This window comes from Meles meles, chromosome 4 (genome assembly GCF_922984935.1).
Source record: "Meles meles chromosome 4, mMelMel3.1 paternal haplotype, whole genome shotgun sequence".
Classification (NCBI taxonomy): Eukaryota; Metazoa; Chordata; class Mammalia; order Carnivora; family Mustelidae; genus Meles; species Meles meles.
This window is the reverse complement of record NC_060069.1, coordinates 102,770,100-102,787,431: the sequence shown is the minus strand read 5'-3', so window position 1 is coordinate 102,787,431 and position 17,332 is coordinate 102,770,100. Positions and strand designations below refer to the sequence as shown.

Below are 17,332 nucleotides of genomic sequence, written 5' to 3'. Positions count from 1 at the left end.
AGCTCTAAAGTGGGGAGGAAGCTAAGCCTTCAGTGAGTTGTGGGCCAGTCAGGGCTTGGGAAAGGTTATTGTAGAGAAAATTTAAATCAATAAATAAGAAAGTACATCTAGTTCTTCCCTGCTCTCCCCTCTTTCATCTTTAAAAAGGCAGTGTCACACTTACCCTGTTAGTTAAATACTGTTGCATGTACAAATGTTTAATCTCATCCCTTTTCATAACTTCCAGCTCTATATCAATTGGATCTGCTTTTTCAAATTCCAAAAACTTCACAGCATCTACACTGAATGATGATGCCTTTGATGATCTACACAATGAATCTCTTGTCGTCAAATCACTGTCCTTTCTAGAAGAGAGTCTGAGGAATCCTCCACCTGAGATAGCAGACTCTCCCTGTTCCAGCTGGGAGGACGTTTCATCCTGAGTCTTGATCTGCTGTCGCTTAAAATTTAGGAGAGTTTCCTCATCATATTGAAATCTCTTTTCTGGAACTTCTTCCGGGAGTATCTGGGGGACTTGGGGAATAGGAATGTGCTTGGATACATGAAGAGTTGACTGGATGCTCTTCAGTTCTTGAACCAGGCACTGTATTTCCTCAATGACAGCCACTTTAAGGTCTCGAAGAGAGAGGATACATTTGTTCATGTTCTTTTTCTTTGAGTGGGCCTGATAAAAAGAATAGAAAGAAACAAAATGACAACCCATTAACAAAGGATGGTTTGAAATATTTTTGTCCTTTGACTGGTATGCCTAGCAAAAATCCAAAAAAAAAAAAAATTTATCTGATCATTTCTATTCACTACTAAGTTACTCTTTTCTCTAACTTTTAGGCTGTTTCCCATTGATCTTCTCCAAAAGAGGAAGACAGTGTGGTTGTGACCTCCGGTATCCCTCAGCTAGCTCATAGGGCTCAGTTCTGCTGTCTTCTGACCAACGAGGGGAAGTCCTTCCTGAAGTTTTGTACTCAGCCAGAGCCTAGAGAGGGGAAGGTCATTCTTTGGTGAGGAACATATATATGTAACTGCCTATCCTTGATGGAGACTCCAATTTCACTGGCTTAGACACATTTACAATTACCCACTTAGGGCCAAACTAAAGTTTAGCCTATTTTTATTCTGCATTTTGCCCATATTATTCCTGTTACTTCTTGTGCAGGGACTATCATGATCTTGAATTTCTATATCATGCACACCAACAGATTACAGGACACTTTCTTGGTTCCTTTTCCTAAGCCAAACTATGCCCCCTGCCTCAAGCCACAGGAGCCATAGTGGCCCATTGCTCCCTCATTAATAGCTGTTTCCAAAATGCTCTTCCCAGAGCCTATAGGTAAACGCAACCCTAATCCTGTGTACAATTAGGCAACAATGTGGTCCAAAGGCTATTAAGAGTTACTTTGCATAAATATACAGGTTTACAAAAAAGGATCACAGGCACTTCTCCAAACAGACAGTAGTACTATAGTAGTACAGGATTTTAACATCCCACTTACATCAGTGCATACATCACCCAGATAAAAAATTAACAAGGAGACAATGGCTTTGAATGACACATTAGGACCAGATGGATCTAACAGATATATATATAAAATATTCCATCCAAAAATGGAATACACATTCTTTTCAAGATCACATGGAATATTCTCCAGGATGGATCACATGCTAGGCCACAAAACAAGTCTCAATAATTCAAAAAGATGGAAATCATATCATGCATTTCTTTTGACCACAATGGTAGGAAAGTAAAAATCAATTGCAAGGAAAGAACACAAACACATTCAGGTTAAAAACATGCTACTCAACAATGAATGGGTTGAGTGAGAACCCAAAGAGGCAGGAAAAAGAAAGAAAGAAAGAGAGAGAAAGAAAGAAATGAAAAACAGTCCAAACTCTTTGGAATGCAGTAAAAGCAGTTCTAAGAAGGAATTTTATAGTATACAGGCCTACTCAAGAAATAAGAAAAAGCTCAAATAAACAACCTAATTTTACATCTAAAAGAGCTAGAAGAAGAACCAAAAAAAAGCCCAAAGCTAGTAGAATGAGTGAAATAATTAAGATTAGAGCAGAAATAAATGAAATAGAAATAAACAAACAACAATAACAAAAAAAAAAGATCAATGGAACAAGGAGTTGTTTCTTAAAAAATAAAATTAACACTTTTAGCTAGACTCATCAGGAAAAAAGGAGAGGACTCAAAAAATATAATCAGAAATGATGGAGGAGAAATGACAACTGACTCCACAGAAATACAAAAAGATTATAAGAGAATATTATGGAAAATTATATGTCAACAAACTGGACAAACTAGAAGAAAGTAATATAATTCCTAGAAGCATATAAACTTATAAAGTTGAATAAAGAATAGAAAATCTGAACAGATGAATTATTAGCAATGAGATTAAATCAGTAATCAAAAAGTTTCCAAAAAAACAAAGGTCTAAGACCAAATGGACTCACAGGTGAATTTTACCATTTAAAGAATTAATACCTATTCTTTTCAAACTCTTCCAAAAAATATAATAGGAAGGAAAGCTCCCAGGTATATTCTAGCCAGCATTACCTTGGTACTGAAACTGACAAAGCCTCTACAGGCCAATTTGTCTGATGAACATAGATGCAAAAATCAATAAGATACTAGCAAACCAAAATCAACAATACATTGAAAAAATTATTTACCACAATCAGATAGGATTTATTCCAGGGGTGCAAGTGTGGTTCAATATTCACAAATCAACCAATGTCATACATACCATTAATGAAAGAATGAAAGAATGAAAACTATATGATCATCCTAATAGATCCAGAAAAAACATTTGACAAAATTCAACATCTATTCATGAAAAAAAAAGCTCCCAACAAAGTAGGTTTAGAGAGAACATGCCTCAACATAATAAAGGCCTTATATGAAAAACCCACAGCTAATATCATTACTAAGTGGTGAAAAACTGACAGCTTTTCCTGAGATTAGTAACAAGACAGAGATGTCCACTTTCACCACTTTCATTCAACATAGTACTAGAAGTCCCAGCCATAGCAATCAGACAAGAAAAAGAAATAAAAGGCATCCATATTAATTTCCATCCAAGGAAGAAGTAAAACTGCCACTATTTGTAGATGACAGGATACTACATATAGGAAGAATCATAAGGAGACCACCAAAAATCTACTAGAACTGGTAAAGTAATTCTGCATAGTTACATGAGACAAAATTAATATAGAGGAATTTGTTGCATTTCTATACACTAATAACAAAGTAGCAGATGGAGAAATTAAGAAATCAATTTATAATTGCACCAATGGGAATAAAATACCCAGGAATAAACTTAACCAAGGAAGTGAAAGATCTGTACTCTGAAAGCTATAAAACACTGATGGAACAAATAAATAGACACAAATAAATGGAAAGATACTCCTCCATGCTCATGAATTGGAAGGATTAATATTTTAAAAAATATCTATACTACCCAGAGCAATCTACAAATCTAATGCAATGCCTATCAAAATACCAACAGTGTTTTTCACAGAACTACAACAAATAATTCTAAAAATTGTATGGAACCACAAAAGATCCCAAGTAGGCAAAGCAACCTTAAGAAAAAAGAACAAAACTGGAGGTATCAAAATCCCAGATTTCATGATATACCACAAAGCTATAGTAATCAAAACAGTATGGTAATGGTACAAAAATAGATATGTAGATCAATGGACAGAATTGGAAACCCAGAAATAAACCCAATCTTCTATGGTCAATTAATCTACAACAAAAAAAGGCAGGAACATACAATGGGGGAAATACAGTTTCTTCAACGAATGGTGCTGGAAAAATTGGACAGCTACATGCAAAGGAATGAAACTAGACCACTTTCTTATACCATACACAAAAATAAACTTGAAATTGATTCGAGACCTAAATGTGAGACCTAAAACCATAAAATTCCTAAAAGAAAGCATAGGCAACAATTTCTTTGACATCAGCCATAGAAATATCTTTGTAGATAGGTCTCCTAAGAGAAGGGAAACAAAATCAACACTAAACTGTTGGGAGTACACCAAAATAAAAAGATTTCATAGAACAAAGGAAACAGTCAACAAAATCAAGAGACAACCCAGTGAATGAGAGAAGATATTTGTAAATTATAAATCTAATACGGAGTTAACATCCAAAATACATGAGGAACTTATGCAACTCAACACCTAAAAAAAAAAAAAAAAAAAAAAAAAAAACCACCACACAATCCAATTAAAAAATGGGCAGAGGGCCTGAATAGACATTTCCAAAGAAGACATACAAATGGTCAACAAACGCATGAAACGATGCTCAATATAACTAATCATCAGGGAAATGCAAATCAAAATGACAATAATATATCACCTTACATCCATCAAATGGCTAGTATCAAAAAGACAAATAACAAGTGTTGGCAAGGATGTGAAGAAAAAGAAGTCCTCATGCACCACTGGTGGGAATGTGAATTGGTACAACCACTGTGGAAAATGGCATGGAGGCTCCACAAAAAATTAAAAACAGAGCTACCACATGATCCAACAATACTACTTATGGGTATTTATCTGAAGAAAACAAAAACACTAATTTGAAAAGATATATACACCCCCATATTTACTACAGCATTATTTACAATAGCAAAGATATGGAAGCAACCCTAATGTCCATCCATAGATGAATGGATAAAAAAGAGGTGGTATATACATACAATGAAATATGCATCTATAAAAAGGATAAGATCTGAGAGAGGAGCAAGATGACAGAGGAGTAGGAGAACTAATATCATTGGGTCCCAGGAGTTCATCTACATAGAAAAAGAGAGATAAACAAGAACTGGACCATGAGGGGAGAATTCAAGGGATAAATGATACCATAAGATGATACAATATGGGCGCCTGGGTGGCTCAGTGGATTAAGCCGCTGCCTTCGGCTCAGGTCATGATCTCAGGGTCCTGGGATCGAGCCCCGCATCGGGCTCTCTGCTCAGCAGGGAGACTGCTTCCCCCTCTCTCTCTGCCTGCCTCTCTGCCTACTTGTGATCTCTCTCTCTGTCAAATAAATAAATAAAAATATCTTTAAAAAAATCATTAAAAAAAAAAGATGATACAATATTAGAATAATTGGGATCCCAGAAGAAAAAAGAGAAAGAAGTGCAGAAGGTATATTGGAGCAAATTATAGCAGAGAATTTCCCTAATTTGGGGAAGGGAACAAGTATGAAAATTGAGGAGGCACAGAGATACCCCCTCAAAATCAATAAAAATAGGTCAACAACCTATTACCTAATAGTAAAACTTACAAGTCTCAGTGACAAAGAGAAAATCCTGAAAGTGGCTTGAGACAAAAGGTTTGTAATATACAACAGTAGATATATTAGATTGGCAGCAGACCAATCCACAGAGACCTGGCAGGCCAGGAAAAATCTGGCATGATATATTCAGAGCACTAAATGAGAAAAAGATGCAGCCAGGAATACTATATCCAGCTAGGCTGATATTGAAAATAGAAGGAGAGATTAAAAGATAAAGAAGCAAAAAAAAAAAAAGATAAAGATAAAAAGCTTCCAGAACAAACAAAAACTAAAAGAATTTGCATACACCAAACCAGCCCTACAGGAAATTTAGAGGAAAGGGGTCCTCGAAGCAAAGAGAGAGCCTAAAAATAACAGACCAGAAAGGAACAGAGACAATATACAGTCTCAATCACCTTACAGATAATACAATGGCACTAAATTCATATCTTTCAGTAGTTACTCTGAATATAAATGAACTAAATACCCCAATCAAAAGACACAGTGTATCAGAATGGATATATTTTAAAAAGACCCATTGATAAGTTGCCTGCAAGAAACTCATTTTAGACCTCCAAACACCTCCAGATTTAAAGTGAGGAGATGGAAAACAATTTACCATGCAAATGGACATCAAAAGAAACTGGGGTGGCAATCCTTATATCAGGCAAATTAGATTTTAAGCCAAAGACTATAATAAGAGATGAGGAAGGACACTATGACATACAAAAGGGTATGTCCAACAAGAAGATCTAACAATTTTAAATATCTCTGCCCCTAACCTAGGAGCAACCAATTATATAAACCAGTTAATAACAAAATCAAAGAAACACATTGACAATAATACAATAGTAGGAAACTTTAACACCCCCCCTACCACCACCACTGAAATGGATAGATCGTCCAAGCAAAAAATCAACAGGAAATAAAGCCTTTAAATGACACATTGGACCAGATGGACATCACAGATATATTCAGAACATTCCATCCAAAAACAAGAGAATACACATTCTTCTCTGGGGCACATGGAACATTCTCCAGAATAGATCACATCCTGGGTCACAAATCAGGTCTCAACTGGTATCAAAAGATTTTCAGACCACAATGCTCTGAAGCTAGAACTGAATCATAAGAGGAAAGTTGGAAAGAACTCAAATACATGGAGGTTAAAGAGCATCCTACTACAGAATGAATGGGTCAACCAGGAAATTAAAGAAGAATTGAAAAAAAAAACATGGAAACAAATGAAAATGAAAACACAATTCTTCTTTGGGACACAACAAAGGCGGTCCTGAGAGGAACATATATAGGAATACAAGCCTACCTCAAGAAACAAGAAAGGTCTCAGATAAACAATGTAACCCTACACCTAAAGAAGCTGGGGAAAGAACAGCAAAGAAAGCCTAAACCCCACAGGAGAAGAGAAATAATAAAGTTCAGAGCATAAATCAATGAAATAGAAACCAAAAGAACAGTAGAACAGATCAGTGAAAGTAGGAGCTGGTTCTTTGAAAGAATTAATAAGATTGATAAACCCCTGGCCAGACTTATCAAAATAAAAGAGAAAGGACCCAAATTAATAAAATCATGAATGAAAGAGGAGAGATCACAACCAACACCAAAGAAATACAAACAATTATAAAGAATACATTGTGAGCAGCTATACACCAGCAAATTTAACAATCTGGAAGAAATGGATGCATTCCTAGAGACATAAAAACTACCAAAACTGGGCCAGGAAGGAAAAAAAACCTGAACAGATGCATAACCAGTAAGGAAATTAAAGCAGTCATCAAAAATCTCCCAAAAGAACAAGAGCCCATGGACAGATGGCTTCCTAGGGGAATTCTACCAAACATTTAAAGAAGAATTAGTACCTATTCTCCTGAAACTGTTCCAAAAAATAGAAATGGAAGGAAAACTTCCAAACTCATTTGATGAGGCCAGCATCACCTTGATCCCAAAACCAGACAAAGACCCCATCAAAAAGAAGAATTACAGACCAATATCCTTGATGAAAACGGATGCAAAAATTATCAACAAAATACTAGCCAATAGGATCCAACAGTACATTAAAAGGATTATTCACCACAACCAAGTGGGATTTATTCCTGGACTGCAAGGTTGGTTCAACATCTGCAAATCAATCAATGTGATACAATACATTAATAAAAGAAAGAATGAGAACCATATGATACTCTCAATAGATGCTGAAAAAGCATTTGACAAAGTACTGCATCCTTTCTTGATCAAAACTCTTCACAGTGTATGGATAAGGGGTACATATCTCAATATCATCAAAGCCATCTATGAAAAACCCACAGTAAATATCATCCTCAGTGGGGAAAAACTGAGAGCTTTTCCCCTAAGGTCAGGAATATGGCAGGGCTGTCCACTATCTCCACTGTTATTCAACATAGTACTAGAAGTCCTAGCCTCAGCAATCAGACAACAAAAAGAAATAAAAGGCATCTGAATCAGCAAGGAAGAAGTCAAACTCTCACTCTTTGGAAATGATATGATATGTTATGTGGAAAACCCAGAGGACTCCACTACAAAACTGCTAGAACTCATTCAGGAATTCAAGAAAGTGTCAGGATATAAAATCAATGCACAGAAATCAGTTGCATTTCTACACACCAACAGTAAGACAGAAGAAAGAGAAATTAAGGGGTCGATCCCATTTACAATTGCACCCAGAACCATAGGATACCTAGGAATAAACCTAACCAAAGAGGCAAAGAATCTGTACTTAGAAAACTATAAAGTACTCATGAAAGAAACGGCAGAAGACAAAGAAATGGAAAAACGTTCCATGCTCAGGGACTGGAAGAACAAATATTGTGAAAATGACTATGCTACCTAAAGCAATCTATACTTTTAATGCAATCCCTATCAAAATACCATCAACATTTTTCCAAGAAATGGAGCAAATAATCCTAAAATTTATATGGAACCAGAAAAGACCCCGGATAGCCAGAGGAATGTTGGAAAAGAAAACCAAAATTGGCAGCATCATAATTCCAGAGTTCAAGCTCTATTACAAAGCTGTCATCATCAAGAAAGTATGGTACTGGCACAAAAACAGACACATAGACCAATGGAACAGAATAGAGAGCCCAGAAATGGACCCTCAGCTCTTACAGCTAACTAATCTTCAACAAAGCAGGAAAGCATGTCCAATGGAAAAAAGACAGTGTCTTCAACAAATGGTGTTGGGAAAATTGGACAGCCGCATGCAGAAGAATGAAACTGGACCATACAAAAATAGACTCCAAATGGATGAAGACCTCAATGTGAGATAGGAATCCATCAAATCCTTGAGGAGAACACATGCAGCAACCTCTTCGATCTCAGCTGCAACAACTTCTTCCTAGAAACATCATCAAAGGCAAGAGAAGCAAGGACAAAAATGAACTATTGGGACTTCATCAAGATCAAAAGCTTTTGCACAGCAAAGTACACAGTCGACAAAACCAAAAGACAACTGACAGAATGGGAAAAGATATTTGCAAATGACATCTCAGATAAAGGGCTGGTATCCAAAATCTATAAAGAACTTATCAAACTCAACACCTGAAGAATGAATAACCCAATCAAGAAATGGGCAGAAGACATGAACAGACATTTCTGCAAAGAGGACATCCGAATGGCCAACAGACATATGAAAAAGTGTTCAACATCACTGGACATCAGGGAATTGCAAATCAAAGCCACGAGATACCACCTCACACCAGTCAGAATGGCTAAAATTAACTAATCAGGAAACGACAGGTGTTGGCAAGGATGCAGAGAAAGGGGAGCCCTCCTGCACTGGTGGTGGGAATGCAAGCTGGTGCAGCCACTCTGGAAAACAGCATGGAAGTTCCTCAAAAATTTGAAAACAGAGGTACCCTAGGACCCAATCGCACTATTTGGTGTTTACCCTAAAGATACAAACATAGTGATCTGAAGAGGCACAGGCACCCGAGTGTTTATAGCAGCAATGTCCATAATTGCCAAACTGTGGAAAGAACCTAGATGTCCATCAACAGATGAATGGATAGAGAAGAGATGGTATACATATACAGTGAAATATTATGCAGCCATCAAAAAGAACAACATCTTGCCATTTGCATTGATGTGGATGGAACTAGAGGGTGTTATGCTAATGGAAATAAGTCAATAGGAGAAAGACAATTATCATATGACCTCTCTGATATGAGGAATTTGATAGGCAGGGCATGGGATTGTGGGCAGTAGGGAGTGAGAGAATGAAACATGATGGGACCAGGGACAGAGACAACTGTAAGAGACTCTTAATCTCAGGAAACAAACTGAGGGTTTCTGGGAGGTGGGGAGAGAGGGATAGGGTGACTGGGTTATGGACATTGTGAAGGGTATGTGCTATGAGGAGTGCTGTGAATTGTGTAAGACTGATGATTCACAGACCTATACCCCAGAAGAAAGTAATATATGTTAATTTTTAAAAAGGTAAGATCTGCCATTTGTGACAATATGGATGGTTCTAGACTATATTATGCTGAGTGAAATAACTCAGAGAAAGACAAATACCGTATGATTTCACTCCTGTGGAATTTAAGAAACAAAACAAAGAGAAACAATTAAAAAAAACAGGCTCTTAAATACAGAGAATTGCTGTTGCCAGAGGTAGGGTTGGAGAGAGGGTGAAATAGATTGGGATTGAGAAGTACAGAACTCTAGTTAGAAAACAATTAAGTCACAGAGATGAAAAGTACAGCATTGGGAATATAGTCAATAAGATTGTAGTAATGTTGTTTAGTAATAGATGACAACAACACTCACTGTGTTGAGCACAGACTAATGTATAGATTTGTTGAGTCATTATACTATATACCTGAAACTAATATAACACTGAATACTGTACTTCAAAAAAAAAATGCAGTTCTTCAGGCAGTCTTACAAAATTGACCTGTATGATTACTACCTATGAAGCAAGACACTGTAAAAAATAGAGATGTTTTACACACTTAAGAATAAAACTTTAAAGCATTAAGATGTAAGCTGAAAACAGATAATCATGTCAAAAAACAGGCAGAAGACATGAAAAGACACTTCTCCAAGGAAGACATAAAAATGGCTAACAGACACATGAAAAAATGTTTATCATCACTAGTCATCAGGGAGATTCAAATCAAAACCACATTGAGATACCACCTTACACCAGTTAGAATGGCCAAAATCAACAAGACAGTAAACAACCTGTGTTAGAGAAGATGTGGAGAAAGGGGAACCCTCTTACACTCTTGGTGGGAATGCAAGTTGGTGCAGCCACTTTGGAAAACAGGATGGAGATTCCTTAAGAAATTAAAAATAGAGCTTCCCTATGACCCTGCAATTGCACTACTGGATATTTACCCCAAAGATACAGATGTAGTGAAAAGAAGGGCCATCTGTACCCCAATGTTCATAGCAGCAATGGCCACGGTTGCCAAACTGGAAAGAACCAAAATGCCCTTCAATGAACGAATGGATAAGGAAGATGTGGTCTTCCTCATGCAGTATTATGTACTATGGAGTATTATGCCTCCATCAGAAAGGATGAATACCCAACTTTTGTATCAACATGGACGGGACTGGAAGAGATTATGCTGAGTGAAATAAGTCAAGCAGAGAGAATAAATTATCATATGGTTTCGCTTATTTTTGGAGCATAAGGAATAACACGGAGGACATGGGGAGATGGAAAGAAGAAGGGATTTGGGGGAAATTGGAGGGGAAGACGAACTATGAGAAACTGTGGACTCTGAGAAACAAACTGAGGGTTTTGGAGGGGCGAGGTTGTGGGAGGTTGGGTGAGCCTGGTGGTGGGTATTATGGAGGGCACATATTGCATGGAGCACTAGGTGTGGTGCAACAACAATGAATTTTGGAACACTGGAAAGAAATTTTAAAAATAAATAAAAATTTTTTAAAAATGTAAACTCAAAATCCAGCACCTATGTGAATGGGGGACCTCTTTGAAGCACGTGGAGGACTGAGAATTAAGCTTAAAAACAAATCTAAGGCAACCTGATGACGATAAGGCTCACCCTTTGAAGAACCCTCTTGACACACCGACACTTTCTTTTTAGTTTTCCAAATACCACACATACCTAAACACAGGCCATGGGGAAGGGGAATATATAATATGCTATTTCCCAAAAAACTTGATACTTTAGTGTTTTTTAATTTAGCCATGACATAATGACAATTTATTGACTGTGACCTTCACATTAACATTATGAGGTAGACTAAATAGGTCTTGTCGTTAATTGGTACTAATACACCTTTTACAGATAATGTAACCAAGGCTTAGGGAGATTTACATGACCAGCAAAGTTTACATGGCTATTAAGTGGCAGAGATGGGAACAGAATTCTGATCTGACTTGTAGAATAGTGTGCTCTACATTATTTTATGCTGTTATTTTTTTTTAATATTTTATTTATTTGACAGAGAGAAATCACAACTAGGCAGAGAGGCAGGCAGAGAGAGAGGAGGAAGCAGGCGCCCTGTGGAGCAGAGAGCCAGACGTGGGGCTCGATCCCAGGACCCTGGGATCATGACCTGAGCCGAAGGCAGAGGCTTTAACCCACTGAGCCACCCAGGCGCCCCTATGCTGTTATTTTAATAAGATGGATTTCAGTGTAATATAGTTCAAGACATCATACCTGTCCGTCATGTCTAGCTAGGATTATGGAATTTTTCTAGATGTTCATCTAAGGTAATTCTTGTTTCATTTATCATATTCCATCCATCATTATAGAGAAATTTTTTTTTACTACAATTTGCCAGTCATCCAAAATTTCAGAATGCAGATAAAATTTTTAAAAAGGAATATGTTAATTGGTTATTACTGAGACACCTACAAACTTTGTAAGTCCTAAAAAAAGAAAAAGGCTAAACAATAGCCAGCCTTTTTACTAAGTCTTCGGCAATCCACAGCAACCAAAATCTATATCAATCTATATCCAACAAAGACATGTTTGAATATCAGAAATTCAAAGTCTCCAAAATACAGTACTTTCACAGTGAAACATATTGAGCCAAGTAATTAACTTGAAGGCTGTTTCTGCCATATTAGCTAAAAATCATAGACAAATCTCTTGTCCTCTATGGGCCTCAGTTTCCTCATTTGTAAAAAGTAGGCATTCTAAATAATTATGAAGATCTTTTCCATTTTAATTTTTTATGCCTATATATCCTTACAGACCATCTAGTGAAATGGGTGATTTCAGAAGAACTCCACTAAAAACTAGGGTGCCTCTCATTGTCATGAAAGCTGTGGGTGAGTACCAGGGTGTCTAGGTGTCCCAGTTCCTCTTCCTTCTTGGCAGCATTTATTCTCATGTGTTCGGGTATCTTATAGTCTGCGGCTGTCTTCAGATTGAAGTCTCCCATATACAGCTGAGCCTCCTTGATGGCTTGAACATCTCTGGGATCTTCAAAGTCATCCTGAGGCTTACTCTTGTACCTATCAGAAAAATAGGCAATCCAGCCACAAATATAACAATAAACTTTAGTTTGTATACTATATATATATGTATAATCAAATTCAGTCATAAAGCAAAAGTATAATTCTAAATCTGTGGTACTACTTTTTTTAAAAAAGATTTTATTTATTTATTTGACAGAGAGAGAGAGATCGCAAATAGGCAGAGAGGCAGACAGAGGGAGGTGGGAAACAGGCTCCCCACTGAGCAGAGAGCCCACTGTGGGGCTCAATCCTGGGACCTTGAGATCAGGACCTGAGCCAAAGGCAGAGGCTCAAACCACTGAGCCACCTAGGTGCCCCTCTGTGGTACTACTTTTATCTGTAGAGCCCAGCCATCTTTTTTTAAGTTAATGACTGCAGACTTTCCTCAACTTACAATGGGGTTATGTACCAAGAAACCTATAGTTGAAAATAGTATAAATCACAAGCATTCAAAACACCTAACTTAACTAACATTATAGTTTAGCCTATCCCACCTTAAACATACTCAGAACACTTATGTTAACGTATAGTTGGGAAAAATTAATACAAAGTCCATTTCACAAAAAAGGGCAAAAGACAAATACCATATGATTTCATTCCTGTGGAATTAAAGAAACAAAACAAAGAGAAAACAAATAAAAAAAACAGACTCTTAAATACAGAGAATTGCTGGTTGCCAAAGGTATGGTGAGGGAATGGGTAAAATAGACTGATTACTGTACTGAAAGTGAAAAAAACAAAAACAGAATGGTTATAAGTGTATCGACAGTTTATCCCCAACATTGTGTAGCTGTCTTGGAGCTGTGCTTCACTGCTTCTGCCCAGTATTATGAAGTAGGTATCCTACTGCATATATCACTAGCCTGGGAAAAGATCACAATTCAAAGTACAATTTTTACTGAATGCATATCACTTTCACACTATTGTCAAACCATCTTAAATTGGGAACCATCTGTATTTTTATAGCACCCCATACAAAGTCAAAATGAAATAAATAAAAACCGATAACCAGATGGTGTGAAATAATCTGAATCATTTTTAGGCTTCCATTCACTTCCAAGTGATTATATCAAGATGGTTACTTATTCCTTCAACAGACATTAAGCCATAGGGACAGAGTGGATATATTTTAATCAGTAAAAACTTAATTTACCTTTTTTTAAATAACATGATTGTCATAAAATTTTCAAAAAAAGGCATCTAGCTAAGAATGATATAATGAGCATGTATATTTGCCTCCCATTCTCTCCCCAAATGCCATGGAAATGATGGTGTGGAGATATTAAAGGGAATAATTCAGGAAGGCCGAGAACAAGATAGAAAGCTATGAGCAAACCAGTGATAGCAATTTTAAAGGATAAATGAGATCAGAAAAAACTGTGACCCAGAATATCCCTAGGGGAAGGCTATTAAAAAAAGACTGGATATGATCTTATCAGTAGAGGTCCTAGGGAGACTCCAAGCACAGACATCAAACGACCTAACCTACCTAATTCTTTAAAGTGAAGCCTGTCGATCAACATGAACATGTACACATAGCTTGCAGTCAGCCCTTTAGGAAAACAAACAGTACAATAGCAAAGGAAACATATGTTATCTAATGCATTAATTGACAATTGTTCCTTTGTGTAAAATAGCACTAAAAGGATGGATTAATAATTTTAAAAGGAAAGGAAGTGAAGGAAAGAAAGAAAGGAAGGAAAGAAAGTAAAAGGAAGGAGAGAAGGGAGGAAAGGAAGGAAAGGAGGAAGAATGAATGGAAGGAAAAAAGGGAGGGAGGGAGGGAAGACAGAAAGAGAGAAAGAAAAGAAGGAATGAGAAGAAAGAGCAAGCAGATACTTCGGCTCTGGACATATGAGGGAAACAAGGCCTATAACTATCCTCATGTTATAAATAACTAGAAAACTGAGCAAAAAATATGAAACAACTATGTTCAGACATTGAATAACAGGCAGCACAGAACTATAATGCATGTGAGAACTGAAACAAAATAACTAATCCTTACTATCTCTATTTCTACAGAAAGGAAAGTACCAGACTGTGAAATAGTATTGATATCCAAAATATTAGCCCAGTAATCTCCATGATTAAGGTTACAAAGGTGAGAGTTCAGAGAAGCCAGATTGGTTAGAATTTTGTGAACAAAAATATCAGAACTACATATAAAACAAGGCCTTCAGAAATTCACGTAAGGCTCTCTTGAGTTTTGGGCCAAGTATTAACCTATGCATGTGTAATGTGAAACATCATGAAGATAAGTAAAGAACATCTGAAGAAAATGCAATCAGTGGGAAGCTGTAAACAAGGAATTCTTATAGTTTATACATGGCTGGAAATCACTCATGAGTTCATCTGCTGGAGAGACCTTGCTAAAGGTAGGGAACAATCAGTAGAGACCCTTAAAGAGTCATGCTTTCAAAGTAGGAAGAACAAAAGATCTGGACATCATCAGTCATTCAGTCCTCATCAACATTTATAGAAAACTACACCAAAGAATGCAAGAAAATATGTTCTTTTTCAAGGACACAATGAATTTTCATGAAGGTAGACTATGTGTAGGCTCATATGACTCCTAATAAGTTTATAAGAATTTAAACCATGCAAACTATTGGGAAATTAAATAGCATACTTAAACTATGGGGCACCTAGGTGGTTCAGTTGGTTAAGCTTCAGACTTGTCTTTGGCTCAGGTCATGATCTCAGGGTTGTGTTATCAAGCCCTGCATCCAGCTCCGCACTCAGCACTGAGTCTGCTTGAGATTCTCTCTTTCCCTCTCTCTAAAATAAATAAAATCTTTAAAAAATAAATCATAATCAACAAGAAATCACAAGGGTTATTAGAAAATATAATTTGATGTAGAGTCCTACATCAAGCCCCGCATCAGGCTCCCTGCTCAGCGGGAAACCAGCTCTCCCTCTCCCTCTGGCTTGTACACTCACTCTTCTTCTTCTTCTTCTCTCTCTCTCTTAAATAGATAAATAAAATTTTTAAAAAATATTTTGGACAAAATGATGCTGAAAACAAATCAGAACTTGTGAAGTGAAGCTCAGTGTTTCATTTGTACTTTAAATTTATACTTCAATTTATACCTTAAATGCTTATAATTAAAACAGGAAGTATAAAATCAAAGCTTATAGCTTAAACTTAAAACTTAGGCTACAAGAAAATTAATCAAACTCAAACTAATTAAAACAAAGGAAATGATATAGAACAGAAAAGTCAATGACATAGAAAGCCGACAAGCAATATTTCTAAAAATCTATGACTAAAAGTTAGTTCCTTGAAAAGATAAATAAAATTGATAAGACTTTTGCTGGAATGATCAAGAAAAAGAAAGAAGATACAAATTAAGGATATCAAAAATAAAACAAGGGACAATGCAACATATACTATAGAAACTAAAGTAATAAGACAATAGTATGAACTATTTTATACTAATAAATTTGATAATCTAGATAAAATGTACAAATTCCTTGAAAGATACAAATTACCAAAACTGATCCAAGAGGAAATATAGAATCTGAATAACACTATAACTATGAAAAATTGGAATTTATATTTATAACCTCTCAAATAATATCCTATGTCCTATGAGTTCATTGATAAATTCTATCAAATATTTAAGAAATAAATAATATGAAGCCTACACAATCTTTCACAAAATAGAAGAGAAAGGAAAACGTCTCATTTCATTTTATGCAACTAGTCTTACCCTGATAACAAACCAGAAAAGATATTACATAACAATAAAACTAGAAACCAATAGTCTTTATTTAAAAAGCAAAGTCCATAACAAAATGCCAGCAAATCAAATCCAGAAATACATACTTTTGGAAAATGTCAAAAGCCTATTTTACCAGTTCATATAGATATGAATGCATGTAATATTTTATCAGTTTTGGGGGTACAATATAATGATTTCCTGCATGTATCTATTGCAAAATGTTTGCCACAATAAGTTTAGTTAACATTCATTTACATAGTTATAATGTTTTCTTGTGATGAGAATTTTCAAGAGCTATTCTCTTAGCAAATTTCAAATACATAATATAGTATCGTTAACTAGTCATCATATTGTATATTGCCTCTCCAGAACTTATTTATATTATAAATAGAAGTTTGTACCATTTGACCACCTTCCCCCACAACTCCCCAACTCTAGCAATCACCAGTATATTCTATTTCAATGAGTTCAGATTTTTTAGATCCCAAATATAAGGGAAATTATATAATATTTGTTTTTCTCTAACTTATTTTACCTAGTATAATGCCCTCCAAGTCCAGTGGTATTGTTGCAAATGACAGCATTTCTCTCTTTTTAAGGCTGAAAAATATTCCAGTATATATAGGTACCAAAGAGTCTTTAACCATTCAACCATTAATGGAGACTTAGGTTGTTTCCATGTCTCAACTACTGTAATTAATGGTGCGATAGACACAGGAATGCAGACATCTCTTCAAAGACTATTTTAGTTTTCTTCAGCTATATACCCAGAAGTGGGATTGCTGGACCATATGGTAATCTTATTTTTATTTTTTTTGAGGAATATCCATACTGTTT

The 17,332-nt window shown here is 36.1% G+C and overlaps 1 protein-coding gene across 1 annotated transcript in view; it reads right to left on the bottom strand.

Annotated features, from left to right (window-relative positions):
• Positions 1-17,332, bottom strand: part of CFAP44 (cilia and flagella associated protein 44) — a 147,997-nt gene that overhangs the window by 26,659 nt on the left and 104,006 nt on the right. The window contains exons 25-26 of the mRNA XM_046001509.1: positions 12,590-12,767; positions 164-664 (exon numbers count right to left, since the gene is read on the bottom strand). Coding sequence (XP_045857465.1) covers positions 164-664; positions 12,590-12,767 — 679 coding nt within the window. The remainder of the gene's footprint in view (positions 1-163; positions 665-12,589; positions 12,768-17,332) is intronic.